Raw genomic sequence first — 27,989 nt, forward strand, 5'->3', positions numbered from 1 at the left:
GTCACTACAAGATTAACAATCGTCGCTTTACTTGCTCTTCAAAGTAAAAGCGCAGACATATCAAACCACGATACTAACCTTGAAAAGGTTTTACTTTGAAATCCCAAACCGGAAAAGGAAAGTGTGACCACGGTATCGCGCCATGACGCGCCCCCCATGCTAGCCAATGAGGAAGTGCTAGTTTGCATCAAGTTTTCAGCGTAGTTTGACTTAGGTGACGACGCCTTCCTACTAAACATCTCATGTTACAAAGAGGCAAGGTTCTGGGTTCGGGTGCAGCTCGCTGGCCAGCCTGGGTGGACTGGATCCAGCCGACAGCTCGGTGCGTCCTGCTAGCTTAGCGGCTACAGCTAGCAAGACTCCGTCAGGTGAGACGCTTACTTTGAAGTCATACGTGTACAGTACATTATTTTAACACATTTTTAATAGTCCTGTTTTACAAACCACACTGTTTTTAATAACCCGAAATGACGCCACAAGAATAATTGACTATTATTTGCCGTGCGGCGCAGTGTATTGATTGTGGTTGTCCCCTCAGGTGAGGACAGGTCCCATCAGCCATGGCGGGTGGAATCACAGAGACCGGCGAACCCTACTCTCCGTTTGTGAGTAACACATCACATGCTGGAGGCTATTTGTTTTCTTGTATAACTGTTTTCCATATGTTGGCCGGTGTGTAGATCTTGTACACCTGTTTACCATAAAGCTGGAGGGTATTTGTTGTACCAGTGTCTTCCAAAGCAGTGCGGTGATTGTCTCATGTCGAACAGCATGCTTCTTTTGGAGATAGCAAGGGCTTGAAGATGGTGTTGCTCAATCAAACCATGAACAGGAAGCTAAAACGCTGAAGCATATCCTCTCAGACAGTTGGTGTGTATGAATGATGAAAGCTATGCAATGGCGGGATGCTGCTTGAGTGCTTGTTTACTTTGTGTCGCCGACCATTAACGCAGAAATGAATGCATCACTCAGGATGTTGTTGATTCTCCTCTCCTGCAAGGTGGGGCTGGTGTACATGTTCAACCTGATAGTGGGAACAGGAGCGCTCACCATGCCCAAAGCCTTCGCCACGGCCGGCTGGGTGGTCAGCTTGGCGCTCATCTCCTTCCTGGGATTCATGAGGTGAGTCTGTACGGGCCCGACCGCAGCTAGACGGTTCTTTTCTGTGCCGTGGTCCTGCAACGTGAAAATGCTGGCACTTAACAGGAACACCAGTCTTTCCCAGATATGTGGCGGCCCACCACAAATACATTTGGGCTGCCTCAGATACATTAGACAAGGCGTCGGCAACCCGCTGACTCCATTTGCAATGCAGGAATGTGGGAAAATTGGGAAAATGCACATCTTTAATGACGAGTTTAAAAATTCGGACTTTCTTTGTGGCCGTGAATGCATCCTGGCACAGTTCTGACTGGTGATTGGATGACCGCTAGGGACGCAGGTGTTTGGTAAACTAACCCTCATTATATCCATAATATCATTATATATAAAAGTCCCAGAAACATGTTCACGTTTCATGGCCGTTGTCCAGACAAGGACCAATCAGCGGGAGTTTTGTTGGCCGACCAATGAGTGGACAGGATGCTAGGTTCTTGCAGGTAAATATAGCAAAAAAAAGAGTACTTGCTATGCGCGGTTTCCCAAAGCTATTTGACATGTCTAAAAAATAAAATGACAAATGGGAACCTGTTACTGCCAAAGTAAAGACACCAGGCCAGTTTATATTGATTTATGCATAGTATTTATGAATATTCATCTTTTTAATATTGACACGATCCCATACCAGCAACAGTGCTCCATCAACTTTGCTTTTTATCCTCTGAACTACTTTCTTCCAAATCTGGCAGACAATGAAAACCGTAGGAGGCCCGTACCTCCTTACTCTGGATGTGAGCGTACGGCTGCCCATTTCCTCAGGCGCCGGGTCGTTGATGATGCCCCCGATGATGACCCTACTAGTTAGCATCCGCTACACATACACGCTGCACAACCATTTGTTGTGTTCTGCTGGTCAAACCGGTCCAGTCAGGAAAGATTCAGACTTTTCAAAGTTCATAAGCCGTTTGGGTGGGTGGGGGAAAGGTTGCCGACCCCTGACCTAGACGCCACCTGTTTGCGCTGGTTGATAAACACATTATAACGGGACTGCCACACTGATCCCTCCTGCTACGTCTTCTTATTCTCTGGCAGGCCAGGTGGGTAGGAGGTGCGTGACAATAAAGGGAAGACTGTCATGACGTGTCCTGTAAGGGGGGGGGGTGCTGTAGAACGGGGGTGTCCATTTGTGGTCCGCACATTCTATAAATATAAATTATTCTATAAATATAATTATTATAAAAAGTTGCACAACTTAGTTTTTACGATGCGGCCCCGGCTGGAACACGTATGGACACCCTCGCTGTAGAATAATAAAAGGCGTATGAAATCAACGTATGCTCCGCCTTCCTCCAGCTACATGACCACCACCTTCATGATCGAGGCCATGGCGGCGGCGAATGCTCAGCTGCGCTGGAAGAGGAGGGAGCAGGACGAGGTATGCAAGCAGGTTAAATAAGATGTGCGTCTGCAGCCGGGACTCAAACTCACACACACACACACACACACACACACACACACACAGCAAATACTAAAGGAGTACATCATGGCTGGTGAGGAAGTGCGGTGGGAGTGCATGAAGCTAAATTCTACTGGCAGCCTTCAAGCCAAGGAGTGGAACTAATGTTGGCGTTAATGTGCTTACAAGTCTTCCTCTGACGCTCCAGCATGTTTGGCTTCCCAGCCGCACGCTTAATCTTCTTGGTTTTATTTCACAAATAAATCTGCAGAGTCGTTTGTGCCAGAAGTTCATTGAGGGAACACGATGCTCATCATGACACCTTCTTCACTTGCTTCATTTCCACCCAGCTTTACGAGCAAATATTTAAAGCTGTCCCCCCCCTCGGGGACAGGGCCTGTGCTTTATTGGCCTTTGTGGACACAAAGAGAATCATTTTCGATGAAGGCGGCACCGTGGGACAGGACTGGAGTGTCAAGTCCTCGATCTTGTTTACTTGGAATCAAACATCGGCTCAAACGTAATAGTCTGCTAGAGCAGGTGCTTTACAAGCATGCAGACATTCTCCCCCCCCCCCCCCCGGAGAGACGCCGCGTTGCTTCATAGCGACTTGGCTCCCTCCCACTCAAAGCCACCCTGGCATCTTTCATTCGGCGGCGCCTGATGGATGCTCGACTCGGGACCAGCAGCAAAGAAACCAAAGTCCTGTGCGCTTTTATCGCTTGTAAAAACTGCTTATGATCTACAGCAGAGACCATCCACGTTTGGCGCCCTCTGCTGGGAGTTGAAGGGTAGTGTTGCCTTGTGCTTGAACCTTGGTGCATCTTAATATCAGTACTACCAAAGGTAGACAGCCACAGGTCCTTTACAGCGACACAACTCTTAGAGATGAAGCTTTTCATCACAAAGACGTGAGTATTAAAGTGGTAAATGTTGGGTTTGTGTCAATACTCTAAAGACTAAGTGCTAAGTCTAATGAAAGGTTTGCACCCATCAGGCCTGATGGTCTCCCATAGCCTTGTAGTTCCAATGTGGTCCAATGTGGCTTCTAAAGCCCGCCCCCAACAGACTGCTGTTCATGCCGGGAATTGAACATGTCTTCATCCGTAGGTCAACGACAACGACTCCACCTCTGACTACTCTGATGATGACATCACAGGAAGGGGGCGGTGCGAACCAGAGACAAAGCCCATCCTGTCTATCCGTAAGTGTTCATTGTCAATAAAGCATCACTTCAAATCTTCACATCAGTGTGCTGTCATGGCGCTTCTTTGGTTTTGCCAGAGCGGTCGGGCGGTCACGTGGACCATTTCGACATCGCTGAGCGCGTGGAGATGGGTCAGATGGCCTCCATGTTCTTCAACAAAGGTAAATGTCCTCACCGGCAGGGCGTCATGCCGTTCACCTTTCCCGTTATCCCACCCTAACGATTATGGAAGCAGCGGTCGGGAGGAGCTTTCCTTCTCGGAATGTTCCTCCCGACCGCGTCTTCACAAAGGAAGAGGCTGTAATTATGAAAGGACGACGTGCCCCTGGTCATAATTACCTCCGTGAGGCTGATCATTCGTGTACACGTGTCACCTGTACTTGTGGCAAAGTCAAAGAGGCCCCTCCTTCCTACCTGAGTGATTCCACAGCTAATGAACCCACGGCCCACTTGTCCTGCCAAACGGAGAGCGTGAGCTGCGCGTCCCTCATCAGCAACACGGTGGCAGCCTTGTCCTCCTCTTGACTCCTCCCCCTCCTGGCCTGTCTGCCCGCATCGCCCTAAGCTCCTTTTAAAGTGCAAGTCGGTGACTTGACAGTCTGTCGCCGCACTTGTCATTGGCGTGGAAACGAGGGAGCGGCGAAAGGTCACAGCTCAGACGGCGACGACCTGCACCTCCCGTGGACAGCAGGTGGCGCTCTGGACACACATGCGGCGTCTTCTGAGCCGCCATGACGGTATGCAGGTGACCAGTTGGGTTGGCCAGTATCAAAGTCTTATGTTTGGACTAACTAAATACACACGTACATCACTTGTTTTACTGCTAAAGTACGGCTTTTTGATGCGTCTTCTTTGAGAACTTTGACATTTATTTTTTTTTTCCGTATATTTATGGTGGTGTAAACATTGTGCCCTCCCTCCCCCTGTTATCACCATCACAAGGTTTGCTTTTTTCCCCCCCTATTCATGATATTTTGCCACTGATGCAACTTACAGGACAATACGGTAAGAAGCGATGCACAACATGAACTCTCGCCTCACATTTTTATTCTTGGTGGAGTTATCTCACCACTTCACCATGCTCCACCAAACAACAAAAGTGGGTGTAAAGACACACAAATAAATGAAACCAAAAATAACCAGCAGGACGACTGCACTCTGAGCCATACGACACAAGTGTAGTTGTAATCCAGCGGGACTCCTCCAAAAGTAAATTGCAAAGGATTATGGGTGTGGAGGCAGATGTTGGCTTCAGTACTTCCTCTTCCTTGGAAGCCGTGGGTCTAAAGTGGCCAGAAAGACACGAGTGTTGTCCTTCTGAAGGAGAACGCTTGCCCACGTGTTGCATCTCACGGCTGAATGCCTCCCAGAGTATGGAATCAATCAAATCTTAAAGGAACAGTCCCAACATTAGAGCCGATATCCTCAAAGACAGGACTCGCCCATGCACGTGTAATGTTGCGTCTGCTTGTTTACAAGGTCGGGCGTCATGTTCCTCCACCGCACTGTCCCGGTTGCTTATTTTTAGGGACAAAGAGTCTTGGCGCCGCCGCCGCCGCCGCCTCGGGGCTCAGCTCCATTTAGATTTAATTTGTGAGGCTCGCAAACGTCCGTTCATCAAACTTTCCCTCTGATATTTCCCCAGCAGACAGATTTGAATGTAAGCGTAGGAAGGTTAATGAGGTCGAACTCGCCTCAGATGAGTCGTTTGTGACCAAGCACCTTGAATCGCAGGAACTTCATTTCATACCGAGCCGCACAGGTCTCTTGTTTGGTGAAGATGTTTCATCTTTCATGATGGTTTCCCGGGTGGGTTCTTGTGGGGGCATAGATGTTAGGACCGGGAATGGGAGCGCTTCCGGCTTCCCAGCATGCTTTGTAAAATGTTGCTAAAGTTAAGAGTTCTAGTGTGTCGTCCACTAGCGGTTGTATGTTAGCTTTCTGTGTGTTGGTTATAGCGTTATTTTGACACCGCGAGTCAGACTGTCATGTTCACTAATGACTTCCTGTCTGATGTGCGAATACCAAGAGTCCCCCCCCCCTCCCCCCCATCCAGAACGGTGCATCACCTGCGTCGTTTGCTTAGAACAACAACATTCTAACATCTCTCCCCCAAAGATTGCCTCATTCCACGGGGAGAGCGGCCACTCACCATCTGCTTGACTGATTGTTATGCAGGACGGGTGTTAACCTGCCAAGCTGGCCAGCAAAAACAACAACCCTGTTGGGATCCCTCCCCCCCGACCCCGGGGACACACCAGGAAGACTCCACACTTAAAAATCCAGACCCGAATAGACGTCTTCCACAGGCAGGAGTCCAGTTGTGCAAGCTAATGAGATCAATACAACAATTCAGCTTTTATAATGGTTGCAGCTAATGTTGTTTTCACCTGAATGTGGTAATAACCCCCCTACCCCTACCCCGCCCCGTGTTGGGACTTAATTAAAATGTTGCTTGACTGCTGAGAGGGAGGCTGTAATGGCGGCTGTCATTCACCGGCGTCCTGCTGATGGACGACGCCTCTCTCTCTCTCTCTCTCTCTCGCATTTTGCAGCATGTGCGCCTGTAGCTCATGCTAATTGGGAAATATTAGCTAACATCGCGAGGAGGGATATCATCGCCGCGGTCATGCTGAGCTCATCCGCCTCGTCCCATGCAACCTTTAGCCAATTCATGTCGCTCTTGGAGAGTAATAAAGAGGTCAAGCGCAATCTGCTGGTTGACCTCAGATGAGAAAATAATCCTGGTTACGTCTCAAATAGAAGCGCCTTGATGGCACTATCTGCATGGGTCCGAGGGCTTTCTCACAAGTTGGTTGACTCAACATTTTCCAGCTGGAGGATGCTTTGACAATATGTCATGGGTCTATCAAGGACCGTTGGTACATCAAACCATCTGTCCAGCTGCTAGCAAAAAGGACGTTTATGTTCGTCTGTGCTAAAAAGATACCAGACATTATATCATGTCAAAAAACCCTCCATTGGATCTGGCTCTCAGGGGATGAGGTGCTGCATCGAATTGGCTTAAATCACATACACGTACAGTCCTAGCTCTTTGCTACAATTGCACAAATATCTGAAAAATAAACTCTAAACTAACTCACTAACTCACCCACAGCCCTGAGCTTGGTCCCTAGAGGCCATCCGTAGGTGCCAGCGCCAACCACTAATATGACAACCTGGTCTCTAAATATGTATCACTTTGATCTTGCCCAGAAAAGAGCCTTCTGCTTGTCTAGGTTCACAACCCAGACTTGGGTTGTGAAAAATATACCTTTTTATTTTATGGCCGTGTCAAGCTGTCCACCACAAACCAAAAACTGTTGCGAAACGGCGCTCCGGTGAGATGTGATGACATCATGCATAAAGAGGGTTTGGAGCGCACTTTACTTCCTGGCTCTAACAAGTGTGCGTGTCACATCTTTGCTTGTATTTAAGCGCATTTGTCTGCGCTGCCAGCGCGGCCGCGAGTGCTTTTGTGGCCATTAACGTGATGGATGCTTGTTTACGCGCCGGTTTCATTTTCGCTCTTTGATTCTTTAACGCCGTCTTTGAGAGAAGAAGCAGTAGAGCTGTATATCTGCCCGTTTTTATTTGCCTTCTGTCGACCTGCCTTGACTTTTCTTGACAGTAATCAATTATCCAAGGGCTTCTTTTGGACCTGTTCAGTGGGGGGCCCTCCAGAGGGTGATGGATGAGCCGGTCACGGCGATGAGCGGTCGGGTGTTTGAAGCCGGCGGAGGAAAACTTTGCGTGTGTTAATGAGAAGATTTAATGACTTCTGTTTTAATATTTGCACCAATCACGCGCAGGGGATGACTTTGCGTGTTAAAGCAGGTGTACACATAGCGGCCATGTTTGTCTGCCAACATTTCCTGATGAGGTGTTTGCTCTGCTGATGATGATGATAAGATGCCGTGTTTAACCTCGGGGGAAACGTATTAATTGTACTGGTGTTGTCTTTCAGTTGGAGTCAACATGTTCTACATCTGCATCATCGTCTACCTGTACGGAGACCTGGCCATCTACGCTGCAGCTGTTCCCATCTCCCTGATGGAAGTGGCCTGGTGAGAACTTCCTCGATCCCGTTCGGTCTCTTTATTGAGGAATAAAAGTTGCATATAAAATGATTTTATGGCCCTCCCCGTTTGGAAGACTTGAGTTTTGGCAGGACAAAGCGCGGCCGTCCTCTCCTCGTTGGCCACGGTGTTTGCGGGGAGTGAGACAATAACGGCGTAGATGACACCGCCGACCTCTTGCTGCCGCCGCTCCCGGGAAGTTCAGCCGTGTCGACTGGCTTCCAGACACGTTTTTATTACGCAACGTTTGGCCAGACTGACTGGGATGCGAATATGGTTTATTATCCAGTTAGACACTTGGCCCTGGAAGGCTGCAGCACGCTTGGTTTAGTGGCATGATGGCGTCTTCAACAGTGTTGCCTCCTCATGCTTCCAAAAAGAGCCTGAAATAAAGGTCTACATGGTGAAAACTGCTCATGTAGTCCGTCAGCAGTGACACAAAAGCCTTGACTTGTATGCCTACTGGCTTTCCTTTTCTTTGACACATTGCAACCAGAACAGACAAAGGTAAAGGCCTAGGCAAGTTTGGCTGACAGTGTGGCTGCTTGTGTGCAGTGGAAACCACTCGTGCAGCGCTGGAGGCGTGAAGTACAACGACACAGATCCATGCTGGGGCCCCGTCGCCAGGAAAGACGCCTACAGGGTGTTTCTGGTGAGTCATTGCTCTGCCATCTGAAACGCTGCCCTCGGTGCCAGCCCAGTCCATCACACGTGTTGTAGGCATCTCATAGCAGGGCTGGCATGACCCCCGCTTTACAAGACCCTGCATCAGATTTCCTCACGAGATATGTTAACTTTCACGAAATGCGGGTGCCTTTCGAAATGTTTATTGTGGCAAATTGACGCTAAAGGATATTATGTCAACATTACTAGAGGCTAAATAAACCACTGTTATGATCATTTATAATATATTATCATAATGCAATATTTCCTTTTAATGTCACCTTTCAAGTTGTGGAATTGTTTTTTGTAAAATATGAAATGCAAATACTGTCTGTCAAAATTTGCAGCATCTTTTTAACTGTATGATTTTAACAGCATTTCTTTTGCGATGATCCTAGATTGAAATTTACTTTACTACCATTTTCTCACCTTGCTCATTATTAATCTTCATCTATCACCTTTTCCCCTCCGAAGTTCTACTATGCGCCACTCTTTTGCCGTGTGGATGCTAGAGGCCCCGCCTCCCCCCCCCACAGAGACAAAGCGACTGTATGACTAACGAGGTCTCATGCTGTATGCCGTTCTATGAAGCATCCAGGTCAGGGGTCGGCAAATGTTCCTATCGGAAGATAAAGCTAACGTGTGGAGCTGCGAACATCAGTTTAAAACCACATCTACGTCCCGAGCGGGCAAAGTTATGGAGCTCATTTTCATTTATCGTTAAATTCAGGTATTTATGATTCTTTTCCTGAACAAGAAATGAAAACGGTTGAGTTTAGTGAGATCTGGTGACACCTCTAAGTTGGTTCATTTTGAGAATGCAGCTCTCTTGTGGTTCTTCTCCAGAAAAAGGCGATGGAACACCCCCACACATTTGCCTCTCGTTCACTCAGCTCCCCTGATGACTGCCCGTTCGATGAGCGGATGTGTCCTTGAAGTCTTAAGTGAGCCCAACTCTGTGATTTTCACTGCAGCTTTATCCCAACATGGCGACAGTGATAGATGCGCTGATCTCCTGGATAATTTGTCCTTCAGTCCTCATCCCCACTTGATCATACTTGGACTGGTTGTCAAATGACTCCAGGTGCTTTTCAATGTTCCTTTCTGCTGTCTTGGCACCCCTGATTGGCCAGGCATTGCATCATTTGGAACAGGACCAGGACTCCAAATAGTGTCAAGGTTTTATTAGATCCGTTGGCTTTAGTTCTGTTCTTGAAGTCACGAAGTCGGTGTTTTTCTTCTGCTTGACATTTTGATTCAATCATTTAGAAGCCGCCGAGCTGTGGTGAAACATTCAGCAGCCTTCTGTTAGCGTGGAGTACACGGACTGGACCTTCTCATTCCTCACCGTGTCAAAGGTTCCGCCCAAACACACTTGGCAGACTGTCGAATAATGACTTGAAATAATGGAGTTCTCCCTCATAGTCAGTATCCGCTTCTCTGTAGTCCTATTTAGACCTGGTCCAGTATTCAAGAGTTAGTCCAGTGTAACTGGACTGGCTAATTGAAGCACTTCCCAGCTGATGGAAGCGGCCATGCTTGCTGAACAAAAGCAAGGAAGATGTTTCAGGAGGTGTGTGACGCGTAAAGTAACTAATTCCGGCTAATCTCCCCAGCCTGAACGAGTCTCTGGCTAATTAGAGGAGAAAGATGGTGCTAACGCTGAAAAGGACACACGGAGCTGGGAATAAATCAGATATCAAATGATCAGTGCAAGCGGAATGCAAATGAGCCTTCTGCTTACGTTCATGTTTAACAATCAGACCGCGAACAAGGCGGACGATGAATGCGACCAACATAAAAGCATCCCGCCTTATTAAAGAGGGAATAAAGCACGCGCTGGCGGGACTGCACCGGTGTGTCGTTACGGTCGGCCATAGTCATAAATCTTGGCCTCGGGGAGAACGGTTACTGTTGTCAGTCATAATCCAGACGCTTGGTTAACTCCCCCGCTCCGAAAAGATTCCGTTAGGTTGCATTTCTTGTGGGAAGGCTTTGTTTGGAAATATTCAGTCTGACTGATTTGTACTCTTCCTTTCAAGTGATGTCACTTTCACAGGCTCCCCATTTTAGCGTCTTTCAGGTCTTTGGGCTCTGCAAAGGTTGAATGGAGGTAGCTGGACTCTTCGTCCCTTGACTCTGGGCCCTCAGGACAAGGCACCGCACTAAAAACAGGATCTGTTCTTTGGGATGGAGCGGCTTTTGTCTGAGAAAATCCTTTTGCATTTCTCTGGCTCTGCCCTTATTTTGAAGGATCAGTTCACCCTGGACTTGAGCTACTAGTCGTAGTTGTTTGTAAAGGTGCTTTTTATGAGAGTCCTTGTATTGCAAGTCGTTAGATTGGTAAGGGGGTTCATGAAGTGGCCGCCGAGTACTTTTTTTTTTTTTTTCCCGCAGTCGAAGTCGACTAATTAGCGTGTGCTAGCAGGCTGAGAGTCGGCCAGTTGATTCTTCATGCGGTGACTTAATCAGTATCGAGCTCACGCATCAGCGGTATCAACGGCCGAGATGTCACAACAGACATTTTGCTCATCCGAGCCTGTGAAAGCTGTTAAGAGGATCAATTGGCTGTGATTTGCTGCTCTGATTGATTCCTCGCGTCCGTGGTGGACGGCCATCATGGAGGCCGTTGCGTAACACGGCGGCCACTGTTGATCCTGGCTCTGCCGAGCCGCTCTGATTGAAAAGATTAAGACGCCGCGGGATGTTTAGGGGTTTGCATTGGCCGCCATAAGACTCTGAACGACCTCAATTAAAAACCTCTCCTGTCCTTGATTGTCCCCCGACGCGTTTTCCTTTCCGTGCTGCCCTGGCAGCGTTTTAGAACGCCATCGCTCGCCAAGTGGCGGCTGGTGTGCTCCACCCTGCATGTGCGGCCGGCGCCATTTAAATGGCTGATTTATGGCGCTTGCTCTGTGTGGACCGCCATTGGAAAATCGATGCGTCTATATGAGCAGCGTAGCACTTTATGCTGACATGGAATTGTTGGCTGCTTATCTCCATGTAGATGTTTCAATTACATTGTGTGCCCATTAAGGCGTTCCTCGTCCTGTGTGCAATAAAGTTAATTTAAAGGTACGGCGAAGACACCACTCCAACCCCCACCCTCTCCTCTCCTTCCCTTGGGGAACTTGAACAACGACAAATCTGGTCCTTGGGAGTGGCCGTCAGAGGAATGAATGGCTGAGCAGTGTACCATCGCCATCATGGCGGCCAAAGCCACGGAGTTGGTAGTCCTGTTTCAGCCTAGCGTCCTTGGTTTTTGGAACGTCGTATGCGAAGCAATGACTTTGTGCAACTTCATCAACACTGACTGCTATTATTTAGTCTATGCTTGGGTATAATTCCCAGGTGTGTGTGTTGTAACTGCATGTGTTGTGCTGATAAGAATGAGGACTCAAAGCGCCAGGATATTTTTCCCCTGTAAACAAAAAAAAAATTGGAGCTCAACACTTCACTTTTTAGTTTGTGCTGGCTGTCTGTCCTCATGGAGATAAGCCTCTTTCCCTAAACACCATCTAATATGCACTTGACCTTCACCACCAGCACCACCACCATCACCATGAGCAGCAGCAGCTCTCAAGTGCCACATTTCAGTCAATACGTTTAGACAAAGGTTCAGGTAGCAGCAGCACAATGGCTTGGTTGCATCACGGCGCTGAGACCTTGCAGGTGTTTGACGTGGACTCCTAAGGAGGAGATGACAGTACAGATGGTTTGATGGAGATTAGCGCAGCAGGTGGCTAGGGTGGGCGGGGGGTGGAGAAGGAAGAGTTGGTGTCGGAGCAGCCGGCGGACGCCGCTGGAACTTGTCAGGGAGACCTGGAGGTCAAGAAGATGGTTTGAAATGGAAACTTTGTAAAAAGAGTGGTGCCGCATGGCTCACATCAGGATGGTGAATGATTCCAGAATTCCAAAGCGTGGTATTCCTCTCACGGCGTTAGTACTCATCAGTATTTACACGAGTATCCTGAAATGCATGTGTCAACGTTTTGGCAAGCAGCAGTAAATTGAATGAACGGAGCACAGTGTGTCAACTTTGGTCATCTCCAGCAAATGTTCACGTCTCAGTATCCGCATTTAACTTTCATGCCCCCCCATCAAGGATTTAATCATCCCCAAATTTTGTCTTTGCATACATTCCGACACTGACTCTTCATTAATGAAGCAGTTGAATTATTCATGATTCTCGTCTGGCGGCAATGTGCTGACCCCCGAACTCGTCCTCGACCACAACTTAAGACCTAATACTCCGCCGGTATTTCCATCATTAAACTGACTGCTTGTCTTATTAATCAGGCAGAATCCAGCCCAAAGTTATCTTTTCCTGACATGAAACTTTCTTCCGTCCTTTTTCTTATACCACTCATCCTCATCGGGATGCCCAAACACGGATTCGAACCCTCAAGCCTCACTTTCCACCAAACATCGCTTTCGTCTCCCAACAGCCTGGCCCAAGTGAAACCTTCCAGATGTGATGTTTCTGTATGGAGATAAAATAGCGTAGCGTCTGTCCTGATGTTGAAAGGATGACCAGGAGGTGGTGGATCAACATTGTCATCATGAACAAACATTACGACTTCTTCATAAGCCACGCAGGCTCATTAAGCAAAACAGGGACTCAAATATAAAAAGAACAAGAACACGGGCGGGGCCTAAAAAGTAAATATTAGCAACTTCAGCTCAATATTACAATTTATTTTACTCTTTATTAGTGGTCTTGTTGAAGCCCCTCCCCTTACCAGGAAATGACTTTGCTAACCCCTCCCCGTCATTAAGACCAGAGGGCCTCCTATGTAATCAACATTAAAGGATAATGGCGTGAGCTGAGCACACACGCTTTAAGGCAACATGGCGCCATTCTTCTTTGATTAGCTTATGTTCACATGTATTATTAGCCATGGGGTGAGCGTTTACGCTTGTTTACTGATGCTCTTTCCTGCCAAACGAGGGATGAAGAGTGTTTTTTTTTTTTTTTTTTTAACCTTCACACGCTTGACAAGCCCAGCTGTGATCATCTTGGAATGGAAGGTGACAGCATCGGCGTGGTAAATGAGACATTTCTCCTCTGATCAACAACACCTGCTCAGACCCACTCATTTGAGAGGCCAACGCACACACACACACACACACACACGTGCACAACAGCGCCGCTAGTTAGCACGTATAGCGCACAAGTGACGTGTGTGGACGGCCATGTGACAGGAAGATGATTTGGCCAATTTTCTTGTGTCAGGCACCCGGAGAGGACAGACGAGAAATGGCATGGCAGGGACGTATCCTCACCTCTCTGTGGCAGCGCTGTCACTTTTACTTTGCTGTAGCGGCGCAGGAGAGAGGTTTGTTTTTAAACTCGTATTGGGACACGCTTACTGTCTACGTGTTTTCTCACAAAAGGCTACGAATATCAAAATGCTAATTTTTGGATAAAATTCCCCACAGCACAGCTTTTGTTGTTTGGTTTTGTAGGGTCCCTTATTTACAAATGGAGTATTCTGGTACTTATGACATACAAAACCTGTCTAAGTGCATTTTTAATGTCATTAGAGCCTTCTAGACATGAAGTAACACCCCTATAGTCACAGTTTACCTTGTTGGGAGCAGAATTGGAAATGGCATTGTGTTGGGTTTTAGCTTGTTGTGGGCTATGGATGCAAAACTAACCCGTGGGTGATGATTATTGAGGCTGTAGTGGGATCATTTAAAGCTGCAATAAAAGCCTGTTGTTTGGGCAACCTAAAAACGCATACAATTTGGATGCTGTTGGAACGACTAGCCTTGTGATGCGTTCATGAACAAGGGCCAACAGGGTGGGAGCAAAGGTCGGATGATATCCAAGGTATCCATCCGTACATCCCGATCTATTAGCTTCATCCGGATCCATTGTTATTCCCATTGAGCCGCTACACTGCTACTTCATCAAGCTCAGTTGAGGGATTCTCAAGCCGCACGCTGGCATCCATCCTCATTTACTTCCATTTGTTTGTTTCACAACATGATGGCAACGCTCCTCGCCCTCGTTAATTCTGCCGTTAATTTCCATATTTGCCGCTGTCGCTGATGGAGAAGCAGGCCCGCTGATAAACGATGCGGATGGCAGACACTCCGTCACGGTGACAAAAGGTGCGCGTCCAATATGGCTTCAGCCTCGCGGGCACGCCGGCCACTCCTCCTCCTCGCTTCCTTCTCTCCTTGCTCTCTTCTCCGTGGCAGCATCTTTGTCTCACTTCTCTCCCCTTCTGTGAATCACTTGACTTGTTTTCACCATTAGATGCTCCTTCCATGTGTCTCCTGGGCATTTATGGCCCATTTTGCACTCTCTCTATTCCCCACCATCGAGTCCTCCTTTCCTGCGGAGGTGTTTGTCATGCACGTCACAAAGTGCGGCCAGGAATTGCCTGGTAATGTCCAATAATCCATGCTTCCCTCGCCTTTTTTTGTTTTCTGTCATTAAGATTGAAGGATCTATTTTTTTTTTTTTAGCGTGTGTACAGCAAGATGTCGGCCATTCGTCAGGACTGGCAGCTACGTCACGTCGCTGCCTAATGATTCATTTGTCCCTGATTCATTGTAATCCCTTCCTATGGGGGAAAGTAAATGGGTGTAAATGAACAGCACCGTCGCGTCCAAATATGGAAGGATCAGACAAAGATAGAGGAGGTGTGCACTTTTTCAATATTTACACATCCAACATCCTTTTTTTTTTTTTTTTGCTTTTATGGATGCACCCCAAGTTTAGAAGTCAGGGGCCTGAAAATGAGTTTTATGCAAATGTGTTTTTGAGATATTCATGAAAACAAAGTGAAGTTGAGCATTAATTCAGTATTGTTCCCGTGGAATAATACGAATCGCATTATTTTTATTTGTATGATACGACAAACGTTGCAGTGACTTTCGTGCCTGATAAGTCGCCATGCTGACGGTTCAAACCCGCGATGGCTTCCGCTAATATTAGCGTATGGAATGGAGATTAGGATGGGACACAAATGGCCAGGGGATGGTGGGAATACGAGGATTTGGAATGGTAATCCTCCATCCTCTGTTTGATTGTGTGATTATGGCTTTCCGGGCTGCTCCGACACATGGAGCCACCCGGGCGCCGAGGATGGTAGTCTTTGTTGATTAACCTTCCTCCCGACGTCTGAGGAAAGATCCGCCGACATCATTCCACAGGCTCGGAAGTTTGTGCCGCGGTCATTTGACTCTGACATAAATTCAGTGAGTTTGACGCGCAGGAGCTGGAGAACATCTGTCACACTCCCATCACGCCGAGTTGAAAAATATGCTGATTAATTACTCAAATGGGACGACTTATGCGGGCCAACTGTGATGGAGAGCCGAGCCGCAACAAAACACTCGCTTGTGTTTGTGACAATTATGGTGGGCGCTGAGCCCTGAGTGCCGCTTAAGTGGCCATCACGTCCTCGCCATCCAAAACACCGCAAGCCTCGGGCCTGCAGAGTGATTGACACCTCTAACCTGAGCACAGAGTCGCCATTAATGGAGCTCGCTCACCATCTCTAAGACCCGTTAATCTCTTACTGGCAAATTACAACTCGGCTCTGTCATTTTCACAAACTACCTTTCCCCAAAGTACAAAACTTTGGATGAAGTTATATACGTCATATTGTTTTCCAATACACAGAAATGCATTGAAAGGCAGACGCATGCATCATGCATTCATATGCTGCAGCAGCAAGTCGACCAGCGAGAGAAGGTGCAACCAATCGGAGGTGGACCAGCATGATGTCCTGTTTGACACAAGCTAATCAGCGTTTGTCATTCCCGGCATGCTTGGCTAAGTCTTCACTCACTTTTGATATTATGGTCTTGATGTTTTTTCTACCGGAGTGTGTTCTTGCTTTTTTGATTTAGCCGCGTGACCTTTTGAGGAGGAGCTAATAGGATGAAGCCCCGCGCTTGTATCCATCACTGCTTTGGTCACCTTTGCAGTTTCTCATCTCTGACTCAGCGTTTATGGCCTCTCAGTGAAGTGTGTGATTACGGGCGGCCAGGTGAAAGCCTCGGGACGCGTTCTCCCGTGCGCTGGAAGCCAAGGAGAACTGGAGCATTCTTTGGAATGTCCTTGTTGTCGCACCTCAAACCTTCATTGACGGCCCTAAAAGAAAAAAAGAGAAGCTTTTGTTGTTGAAGGTTGGTCAATCTTCTGCTTTGCTTTCCGTGAAACCTGATTTCCCTGGAGTTCCTTGGTGTTCTCTGGCGTTCCCAGGTGTTCCCTCACTCATGTGCAGCTGCTGTTTTGTTGTCAAACGGATATTGGTAGTTGTACAAGTCTTCGCCCATTAGGCTTGGCCGTTGCTGTAGATCTAACATGAGTTCTAGCCATGTTCCCCGCTACCAAGCTAATGAACGAGGACAGGAAATGATGAGCCAAGTGAGTTTATGCAACGTGAAGCCGATGGCCCGAAACACACTTAAGCATCACCGTGCTCATTTAGGGGCAAATCATGTTTTTTTTTCTTGCTTGGTTAGTCGGTCACTGGTCCCGCTCACGGCTCATGCCTTGATGATGCCTGCAGGTAATCATCTCCTTTTTTTTTTTTTTTAACCTTCAGTGGGATCCATTTTCCTTTTCCAGGTCATTTGCACCAATGCCACATATGAAATAAATGTAGGCTGCCACCCTTGCCCGATTCCACTTGCAGGTTGTTGTGGAGATAAGCTTGAGTGGAGTGCAGCGTCCTCGGGGTGGTTGGCTTCAGAAGTGCTCACTTGATTCATGGGAGGGTGCGCACGTTCATCAGTCATGTGACCCCACAAACCGCCGTTACCCTTTTTACTGATGACCGAGTCCAGTGTTTCATTTGCCTGTTTGCTCTCTGCCAGAGAATAAGAAGATGCAGCAGGAGGGATCCACTTTGTCCTCATATTTTAGTCACTATGTACTTTGAGTCACTTTTACACTCCTATTTAAGGCTGGGCGAAATTTCGATATTTTTATGCGGATGTTTCAAGATGGCGCCGCCAAGTGCAAGCTAGTTACGTCAGTGCCGTGTCTCCTGCTGTGTTTTTAGTCTTTAATAGTGCTTTTTTTTTATGACTTCCTTATTGTTTCTGGAGCCATACCGACCTCTTAAGCAAGTGTCCAGCTATGGATGTTCATCTTGTTACGTTTGTAGCTTTGAGTATCGCTTCTTCAAAAGCTAACTGATGCCTAGCAACCACAGTACTACACATAACTTCATGTTTTTGGACTAGTAATAAGCCATAGTCAACCCCAAAACAGCTAACCTTTTTTTCATTCATTCATAGAACATACCCATGGTGCCTTTAAGGACTGCTGAACAGAATGGGACATCCTAACGCTGATGAGATGTTTGGACTGTAGATGCGTTCTACCTTTACCGTTGAGATCATCATCATAAAACCGCTCCTCATTTTTATGTCTCTTGCAGACCGTCTTTACTCTTCTGATGGGACCGTTCACCTTCTTCAACGCTCAGAAGACCAAATATCTTCAGATCCTCACCTCGCTCATGCGATGGATCGGTAAGCTCTATCTCGCCTAACATCACAAGACATCAGTGCCAGCAAAAATGGAAAGTCATTTGACAAGCAAAGTCAAAATATTAACAGAAAAGGAAAGAAAACAAGACCTTTGACTCTTAATGAGGAAGAAAGAAAATAATGAATAGAGGTGTCATTTTTGGATAGTTATGTTGAACAAAAAGTTGTAATATTACAGGAATGAAGTGTGAATATGATGGGAATAAAATCAGAATTACCAAAAAATTGAAATGGGTGGTGGGAAAAACATCAGAAATGAAAAAAAATAAATGGAGTAAATAAAATACGGAAAGAATAAAGTCCTATTCTAACAAGTCACAATTTTAAAAGAAGTTCTAATATTCAGAGGAAAAATGAGATTAGAGGTGAAATATTAAAGAAAATGTATTGTTTTAAATATTTTTAATGATTACCCACTCAGGGTGAATGAGGGAACTAAACAAAATAAACAGTACAATAAAAAACTTTTGACGACTACTAAAACATTCTCCACCTCGTCATGCTAGCTAACAAACAACATGTTAGAATACGCCCCCCCATTCATGGTACGCCCTCCCTCCGGTGGTGGCTGTGGGGTTCAGGTCCGTCCATCACGACGGGGTCCCGCTCGGTGTCTTGCCTTCCCATCTCCCCTCATCCCTCACCCTGACAGGCTTGACGGCCGGTCGCAGCCTTGATTGGACTGTCACTCACGACGCCATGAAAGAAAATAAACTGCCCGTCCGAGCGGGGGCCGCAGTGGAAAGCGGTGCGCGGCGTCCGTGTGTGTGCGAGCCGGCAAACACAGCGGCGTGCACGCACTAAATAACACGGGAGGTTGATGTTGGCTCCATCTTTCACTCTGACGCCTCCCTCTCCTGCGTGCCGGTAATTGATTGGCTGTGTCACTCAGTGAGCATCTCTCTATGCGGGACCGGCCTCATCCTGTTCCGGACATCCACACTGATGGCTTCTCCTGGTGCTGGGCTATGATTGGACCCCTGAAAGCACCAGCATTCATGCTCCGTGTCCTGATGTTGTGTTTGGGGTTGGACTGATGTAACGTGTGACCCGGCACCTTGTCAGGGTTAGCGGGCGGCCGGCGTGCTGTGACTCCGCCTCCTGGCCTTGTCACGCTTGTCACGGTCAGCTCCTCCAGCGTGGTCGGTGTCATTTAAAACAAAACAGCAAAGACCTAAAAAGCTTGGCGATATTTTAGTCAAGCAGCCAGCCGTGTTCATTTGTAGCCGCTCTCGCCCTGACGGGGGGGGGGAGGGGCTAAAGGTGTAATTGATTGAGTGGCGCAGAGGTGGGGGCTTTGTTAACAACCTCCACGCTCTGTGAACAAACAGTAATGGCTTCCCTCTCCTCTGGGATGAAAGCTGTGAGGTGGTCACAGTGTTGACATTGACTCAATCCTTTCCGGGGAACGAGTGCACGCTTCCGTTGGGCGTCCGTTCACTGGAGGCTTCATGGTGTGCTTCAGAGGACCACAGGGAGTTTGATTGCCTGTGAAGGCGGGACGGTCTCTGGTGGCCACGGGTTGCTTTGCAGCTCGGAAACGATGACGTATCGGTTTTCCGGGTCTTAATGAAGCAAGCGGCTCTTCTCTGAGGTCTTGAACGATTCCATTTAGAGAAAGCCTCCGAGGCGTCGTCGACACTCTCGGCCAAGGTTGAAGCATCTGAGCGTCCAAATGACGATGGTCTCCTTGGCTCATCACTCTGCAGAAAACGATCAACGTCATCCATTTTGGTTGTCACCGCAGACCTGGTCCAAATCATTTCTGCAATTTGTGGCACTTGTACTCGGATAATTAGACACAATGTGACTCAAACTTTGTGTTTGAGTCCATCACCACGCCGCTCATAGTCGCACTGGCCACCACTAGGGGGCAGATTTGCTTTTATTTAATGTCCTCCTTTCATGACCTTCAGGATGACTTCTGTGCTCGTCGACGCCTTCCTGCTTCCAAACAAGCCATCCCGCTTAATGAAGTCCAGCAATGGCGTCTCCTCTGCAGCGTCCCCAGGGAGACTTCCCCCAAACCCAACACTCCTTGGGGCTTTCACAGCTTCTATTAGTTTGTTTGCTAGCTGCAACTGTGAGACCCCCCCCATCACCTTCAAGGTCATCGACACCGCGGTGCAGCAAATATAAATCACACGCCGCCAACAACAACATTACGCCGCTCATGTGATCGTCACGTGCGTCAGTCACTTGATGGGGGAGGGAAACTGGATGTGTCATTTTCCACCTGTCCTTGAACGCCACATCATCCTCCGACCTGTCGCGAACTCAAAGTACCGCCCAACAGAACCACGCCCCTCAGATACACTTTTACACTTCCATCTTGTCTTGTGTTCGAGCACCGTGTCATGTGACCATCCGAGTGGCTGCCATCTTCTCTTGGTCACCTGAGGGCCACGTTGGCGGTAAATGCTGCAGGTTTAGTGCGTCCTCGTTATACTGCAGCATCACGGCTTTATGGGGTTGCAGCCATCTTTTATGATGATGATGATGATGATGATGATGGTGTCTGTCACACACCTCCTATTAAAGCGGCTTCATTTCCTTTTTACATATGGCATTAAACGCATCTCACTTTGCTGGGATTGGCTGGCCACCAGTCCAGGGTACCCCGCTTCTCAAAGACAGCTGGGATAGGCTCCAGCATGCCCGCGACCCTCGTGAGGATAAGCGGTAGAAAAATGGATGAATGGACTCACTTTGTATTCTCCTTCTTCCAAACCAAAACAAAGATGCACAAGCAGCAGCACCCACTTCCTGTTGATGGCACAGCCACTTGTCCATACGTGGAGTCTGATTTGTCAGAACCCACAACAGACCACTTCATAATACAGCTTCGCGGGTGCCCGCAAGGTATGCTGGGAAGCCCAGACACGTGCTTCCCTAACAGTTACCCAGCATGCCTTGCGGATTATTATTTAGCTGGTTTACTTGTAACCTCCACGACAAGCTGGGAAGACAAAGCACATAATGTTACCCAGCATGCCTTGTGGGTTATACATTAGTATAAAATAGTACTCTACTTCTGTCAGTACACTTGAGTAAGTGCACTGTGTACTCTCTGTACATAGTTCCTGTGTGTGAAAAGTTACACACTCGGGAAGTAAGTACACAGCATGCATAGTACACTTACTGAAGAGTAAGTACAGAAGTGGCGTTAGCACGATTAGCTCGCCATGGCTGTTGTGTTACGTCCATGTGTTGTTTTGCGTCCCCAGCGTTCACCATGATGATCATCTTGGCGCTGATCCGCATCGGCAAAGGCGCCGGCGAGGGCCGGCCTCCCGCCGCCTCCCTCTCGGGCGTGCCCAACCTGTTCGGCGTGTGCGTGTACTCCTTCATGTGCCAGCACTCGCTGCCCTCGCTGGTCACGCCCATCTCGGAGAAGAAGCGCGTGGGCGTGTTGGTGCTGGCCGACTACGTGCTCATCCTGGGCTTCTACGCGCTGCTGTCCTTCACCGCCATCTTCTGCTTCGACAGCTCGCTGCTGTATGACATGTACACGCTCAACTTCACCGACAACTGCAACGTGCTGGACGTTCCCTTCCTGCGCTACTTCCTGGGCCTCTTCCCCGTCTTCACCATCAGCACCAACTTCCCCATCATCGCCGTCACGCTGCGCAACAACTGGAAGACGCTCTTCCATCGTGACGGCGGCACCTACCCGTGGGTGGTAGACCGCGTGGTCTTCCCGCTCATCACGCTGGTGCCCCCCATCGTGGTGGCCTTCTGCACCCACAACCTGGAGTCCCTGGTGGGCATCACGGGAGCCTACGCCGGCACGGGCATCCAGTACATCGTGCCGGCGCTCCTGGTTTACTATGCCCGCCGCCACGTGGAGCCCGTGTTGGGCCGCGACGCCGTCAACAAGCACGGCTCGCCCTTCCGCCACACCGTGTGGGTGTGGTTCGTGGTGCTGTGGGCCGCCTTCTGCCTCATGTTCGTCACGGCCAACATCATCCTGACCGACACCAAGAAATGAGAGCGGACGTCACCCCATGGTGGGGGGGGCAGCGTGCCTTGTAAGGGACGGAAAGACGCCGCCTTTATCCGGAAGCGAGCTAATGGTCTTCTAAACTCGAAACTGACCAAAGCTTCTCCCAGGCTGCAGGACCTTTGCACACGTTCTCCGCAGGATCTTTGCACCTTACCCATGCTTTTCTTTCTTTCAGACGCCATTTTTATTCCAGGAAGGATGTAAGTTTACAATAATGTAACCTAGCAACCCGCTCGCCCGGGGTTGCCATGGCAACGGTTGACCTCCTGCGTGATACAGAATACGTCCAAACGTAATATGACGTGCCTTTTGGTTGCATCGTTATGTTCAAATCAAGCTGACAATCCCGACCAATCATCACCCGTCTTTGCATCGTGTGACCTGTGACCTCTTAGTCGGAGCGTTGATTAGTGTTTTTTTTTTTTTTTTTTTAATGAAAGTTCTTAAAAAAAAAAAAAAAAAAAAAGATAATTAAAGTGGAAAATTCGGCTCAACCTTTCATATTTTTCCATGTTTTTGTTTCCGGTAACCAAAACTTTGCCGTCGCTTCCCAAACTAGCTGAGCATTTCGGTGTTTCAATGAGTGTGAATCCCCGCCCAGTCTCAGTTGGGTCTGCGGCCCCCAGGAAGGCGTCCGGGAGGCAGCATAACGATAATGGAATCATTTAGCATTATGTTTAACATAAAACATAATGCCCTTGATTCACACAATAAATAGTCCTTATTTGGACGTACTGTAAATATCACACATTGCTATTTCACAAATCAGCACGAGAATAACTTGATGACCAGCAAGATGGATTTAATATTCATAACTGCACGTTTATTTCTATCTTTAACAAGCGTGTGACGACATAGAAGGATGCACTGCACAGTAATTGCACCTTTTGTGTTTCCTTGCTAGGAATGAAGTGCGCTTACTAAACTGTGACTTGTGTCGCAAAAAAGGTGATCCCTTCATGAAATCCGCACCAGTTTAATTTTCCGTTAGCTTGCATGCCACCGCGGAGAGCTTCGGATGTGGCGTTGTCGCTCCATTGACGTCCTTCCGAGCCGCACGCTCCTCGTTCGATGCGCTCGTTAATGAGCTCCGATTGATGTTTGCACACTCCTTCATGCGCACGCCACGCTCCATTTCCGCTGAAGATTCCTCCTCGACACCTTCTTTGCTCAGTTTCATGGTCGCGTCGTGAGGCCCTGCGCCTCTTTTGAGGATTTTCGGAAAGCCGTTTCCCGGCAGCCGCCACCTCGTTAGCACAGCGTTAACATTTAGCGCGGTTGAGAAGGTCAAATCGTGTCGGCGCAAAGAGCAACCTGATAAGTCTGCAAACCTTCATCGGGTCAAAGCATCAGGAGGTCGCGGCGTCGCCGTACGGTCCGAGGCGTTCGTGTTCGCCCTTTAATGACACGCTAGCGTGGACAGTACTTAGCGCGTACTGCTAGCTTCTCTCATTAGCCGTGCTTTCCTTTCCGTGTTGTCATGCCGTAGCGCCGGCTTTTAGTTACTGAAAGGTCGTGGTCACCTTGGTCCGCTAATGGGAACGCCGCATGTACGCATCAACGCCGCCATGCCAGTCTTTAGTTTAATGATCGTTGGCATGAAAGACGGAACATGATGGCGTTAAAGGTCACCATCATCACAACTTCACGCCTTAACATCACCAGTACTCCTTTTCATCGCTTTTTGTCTCCCACGGCAACCGTAAGAATGACCCCCGTAGATTGCGGTCCCTCGGCGCCGCTCCTAGCGGTGGCGGTGGCGAACCAGCCAGGTGCACGAAAACACGGAATGTCAAAAATGTCCCATTTATGCTAAGTGGGCGGAGCTTCATTGCCTCATTTCCCGCGGCGCGGCGTGACGTGTTGTCAATCACTTACTCCATCCCATAATAAGCCGTATTGGCATGTAGACCCTCATTCTTCACCTGCGGCTCGTCCTGGAAAAACCTCCTGCAAGGTTAACCAAGGTCATGATGTAATATTTAGCTGTCCTCCGGGGAGGCGGGCACAAAGGTGACTGCTAATCATCATTCTGTCTGGACATCATGGCTGACGGTCACGTGACCCAGACGTGCTCAGAGTGCTGATAAAGTAGGACACTTGATTAGGTACACCATGAATGCCATCTAATAAGAAAGCTCTGTCTTCAGAAGATGAAAGTGATTGACAAGCCAATCACAGTCAAGCAACAGGAAGAAGAATGTCCTCCCGGAAAGCAAAGCAGGAAGTGAAGGGTTCGCCCGGTGTGGACAGGTCCAACGCAGGATGCTAGCTTATTTGTGATGCAACACCACTTCCTCATCGTCACCCCGAGAGCGAGCTTAGTCTGCGGGTCGTGGGAAGTCTTGCATCCGCCTAGGAAGAGCTTTAAAGTCCTGGGTCCTCCAGTCCAGGATTCCTGATAATTGGCAGAAGACGACCAGCGACATCAAACGAGGTGGATCATGGAGAACCTCAACTTACCTCCGCTTGTTCCCTCGGAGACGCTGTTAGCCAGTCAGAAGCCAGAAGAAAGTCACCTAAGGAAAAGACGGATGCTGCGTCTCAAATGAGTACACATTCAGTACACTTCAATAAGTATTCTGTGTATACGTGTACTTTGTACTTGAATATGATAATTTTGGTTGTTAGCACTGTCTTTCACCCTTTCTACTACTACTACTGTCACTATTAATGCTACTACTAGTAGGGTAGGGTCTGTATATGGTAGAGTCAGTAGTATATGGTATTAGGGTCTGTAGTATATGGTGGTAGGGTGAGTAGTATATGGTATTAGGGTCTGTAGTATATGGTGGTAGGGTGAGTAGTATATGGTATTAGGGTCTGTAGTATATGGTGGTAGGGTGAGTAGTATATGGTATTAGGGTCTGTAGTATATGGTGGTAGGGTGAGTAGTATATGGTATTAGGGTCTGTAGTATATGGTGGTAGGGTCTGTAGTATATGGTATTAGGGTCTGTAGTATATGGTGGTAGGGTGAGTAGTATATGGTGGTAGGGTCTGTAGTATATGGTATTAGGGTCTGTAGTATATGGTGGTAGGGTGAGTAGTATATGGTGGTAGGGTCTGTAGTATATGGTGGTAGGGTCTGTAGTATATGGTATTAGGGTCTGTATTATATGGTGGTAGAGTCAGTAGTATATGGTGGTAGGGTCTGTAGTATATGGTATTAGGGTCTGTAGTATATGGTGGTAGGGTCTGTAGTATATGGTGGTAGGGTCAGTAGTATATGGTAGGGTCTGTAGTATATGGTGGTAGGGTCTGTATATGGTAGGGTCAGTAGTATATGTTATTAGGGTCTGTAGTATATGGTGGTAGAGTCAGTATATGGTAGGGTGAGTAGTATATGGTATTAGGGTCAGTAGTATATGGTGGTAGGGTCAGTAGTATATGGTATTAGGGTCTGTAGTATATGGTGGTAGGGTCAGCTAATGAAGTATTTCCAGTATTTCACACATGTACTTTGTTTTTTTGAAACTGATGTTTGGAGGCAGGAGGATGAGGAAGAGGAGGAGGAAGATGAAGCCGCTGCGAAGGAATGTTTTCCATCCCGGTCGCGGCGGGAGCGTCCAGACGGCGGCTCGCCTGCGTCCCGGGACTTTGGCGCTAATTGCTTGCGGAGAGAAGATGCTGATGAGAGGAAGATGCTCCGGGCTGTAATGAAGGATGTTTGTTGACCTCTGTGACCTTGGCGCCGCAGACGGGATGAGCGTGACACGTGAAGGTGAAGCCGCCATGATTGTTTTTTTTTTCCCCGTGGTGTCACTGTGAGATTGGAGTGCTGATTGATGACCCTTGACGGCAATGAAGCCCCCGCCTGCCTCCGTGCACGCCGCGCGCACGTGCGCACACACTCCATGGCGGCTGGGAGCCTTGAAGAGTCCGCCAGGGTTCATTGTCCGGGTCTCAGGAGACGCATCAATCAGCGGCGACGCGCGTAGACCTTCACGACTCCTGACGTGACGTAACGCGTTCAAACGTACACGCAGGACACGCGTCAGCACGGGCCGCCCCGGTGGGATGACCTCCCCCAGGAACAGGAAGCGTCAGGCTGCTTAGTCGGGCTTAAACTTGCAAAGTTAGAATGAAATTAAATACAACTTAAAGTAAAATAAACATACAGTATACATAAAAATACTCAATAAAAGTATATCTCCAGGTTATGGTGGGCGGTTTACAGGACCCTTGGGCCTGAGTCCCGTATGACGCTAGTCGTTGGGCCACGTTTAGGATGGCCGCCGTCATCGGCTCGGCTCGGCTTTCTGCTGGACTTTCACAAGCGTTGCACCACCCAACGCCCGCAGGAATAGAATAAATCATACAACATCCGCGCTGACGCAACACGCTGGCGGCCATGATGTAACGCCGAGTAAAAGTCGTCCATGTTGGCCATCACGGCGGGACAAGGGGTGGCTCCTCCTCCTCCTCGTCATCTTGGCTCAGCGAAGACTCTCCGGACGCAGCATCAGCATCAGCAGCAGTCCCCATGCTAACGCCTTCATTAGGACATATCTTTGTTCAAGTGAAGACATCTCACTCTGACCGGTGATTGACGCCAGCCCGTTTTGGCAAGAATGCATCACATGGCCAGCGAGCGTCATTCCCGAGCACGCGTCCATCGTGTTGATAGACCGTCGACACGGTCGCTAACAATCCTCCGCCAGCAGAGGACACGTGAAGACACGAAGACAGATGGCGCCACGTTGGCGGCCGCGCCACAACAAGCTCCAAATGAATCCCAAATAAAAAAAAAAAGCCTTTGGCATGAAAGGAAGAGAGTGAGGATCCATCACGGAGCCAAACGGGAGTAGAAACACCATGGACGTCCGCCCACCCGACCAACGTCCGTGCATAAAAACATTCCTGTTAGATTTGGAAAATGAGGCCGTCAAATACGTTCTAATGTTAGGAGAATATTACGTAATATTATAAATATTACGGCACCAAGATCAGAACCACAAAGTCAAGTTGAATTAGTCGTAAAAAGGAGAAAAATGTTTAATTTTTCCAAAAAGTCATAAATTAAAAAAGTCATTAAATTATTTTAAAATTAAAATTTGAGTTGAAATACCTTTTTTATTAAAATCTGCAATGACACCAGAAACAAACCACATAAAGTTTTAGTCATTTTAGGACAATTAGGTTATCAAAAAGTGTAAAGTTATGAGAATAAAGTCATAACCACAAATAGAAAAATAGTAAAAGTAATCATGGAAAATAAGTTTAAGTGTTTTTCAAGAAAAAAGTAGCAATTTTATAAGAATGAACAGAATATTATGAGTTATATTTAGTTGAAATATAAAGAAAAAAAAATGGGATTTTTGGAAAATTAGGTTTTGCCAAAAGTTACATTATGGCAATAAAATCCAAATATTGGTATTATATTATATTTCTACAGTCTATGTAGAAATTGTATGTACAATGTATACAATAGGGCTGCACGGTGGTCGAGTGGTTAGCGTGCAGACATCACAGCTCGGAGACCAGGGTTCAATTCCACCCTCTGCCATCTCTGTGTGGAGTTTGCATGTTTTGGGGTTTTGGAGTCCAGGGTGTACCTCGGACAGCTGGGATAGGCTCCAGCACCCCCTGCGACCCTTGTGAGGATAAGCGGTAGAAAATGAATGAATGAATGTATGTATACAATAGACTGCATGGTGGATGAGTGGTTAGCGTGCAGGCCACACACCTAGGAGACCCGAGTTTGATTCCACTCTCTGGCATCTCTGTGTGGAGTTTGCATGTTTTGGGGTTTTGGGGACCCCGCCTCTCGCCCCAAGACAGCTGGGATAGGCTCCAGCATCCCCTCGTGAGGATACGTGGTAGAAAATGAATGAATGAAAGAAGCAGCCAATAGGAAGCGGAGGTTTTAGTCTTTCATCATTTCCTTAACCTTGGCAGGTCCACACTCTCATTAGCACGATGTCTCGTCATAATAATGGGGGGAGTGGAG

The 27,989-nt window shown here is 47.9% G+C and overlaps 1 protein-coding gene across 2 annotated transcripts; it reads left to right on the top strand.

The window, feature by feature from the left end:
- The first annotated feature begins 116 nt into the window (after positions 1-116).
- Positions 117-27,939, top strand: tmem104 (transmembrane protein 104). Of its 2 annotated transcripts, none has more exons than XM_058048500.1 (10): positions 117-368; positions 539-605; positions 1,001-1,122; positions 2,452-2,533; positions 3,665-3,758; positions 3,806-3,922; positions 7,729-7,828; positions 8,396-8,492; positions 17,920-18,013; positions 21,259-27,939. In XM_058048500.1, the coding sequence occupies exons 2-10, from the start codon at positions 561-563 to the stop codon at positions 22,020-22,022; spliced, it is 1,515 nt and encodes a 504-aa protein (XP_057904483.1). In that variant the 5' UTR covers positions 117-368; positions 539-560; the 3' UTR covers positions 22,023-27,939. The 2 variants fall into 2 exon arrangements, with proteins under 2 accessions (XP_057904483.1, XP_057904484.1); XM_058048501.1 differs by having other exon boundaries at positions 3,839-3,922; positions 21,259-25,760.
- The last annotated feature ends 50 nt before the right edge of the window (positions 27,940-27,989 follow it).

This window comes from Doryrhamphus excisus, chromosome 15 (assembly GCF_030265055.1).
Source record: "Doryrhamphus excisus isolate RoL2022-K1 chromosome 15, RoL_Dexc_1.0, whole genome shotgun sequence".
In the NCBI taxonomy this organism is placed as follows: domain Eukaryota; kingdom Metazoa; phylum Chordata; class Actinopteri; order Syngnathiformes; family Syngnathidae; genus Doryrhamphus; species Doryrhamphus excisus.

What these genes read in the sequence shown, in the direction of transcription:
- tmem104 (XM_058048500.1), top strand. Translation starts at nt 561, where the DNA reads ATGGCGGGTGGAATCACAGAGACCGGCGAACCCTACTCTCCGTTT. An exon ending in AAAGCCCATCCTGTCTATCC is followed by an intron (nt 3,759 to 3,805) that starts GTAAGTGTTCAT and finishes TCTTCACATCAG; the next exon opens with TGTGCTGTCATGGCGCTTCT. An exon ending in TCCCTGATGGAAGTGGCCTG is followed by an intron (nt 7,829 to 8,395) that starts GTGAGAACTTCC and finishes GCTTGTGTGCAG; the next exon opens with TGGAAACCACTCGTGCAGCG.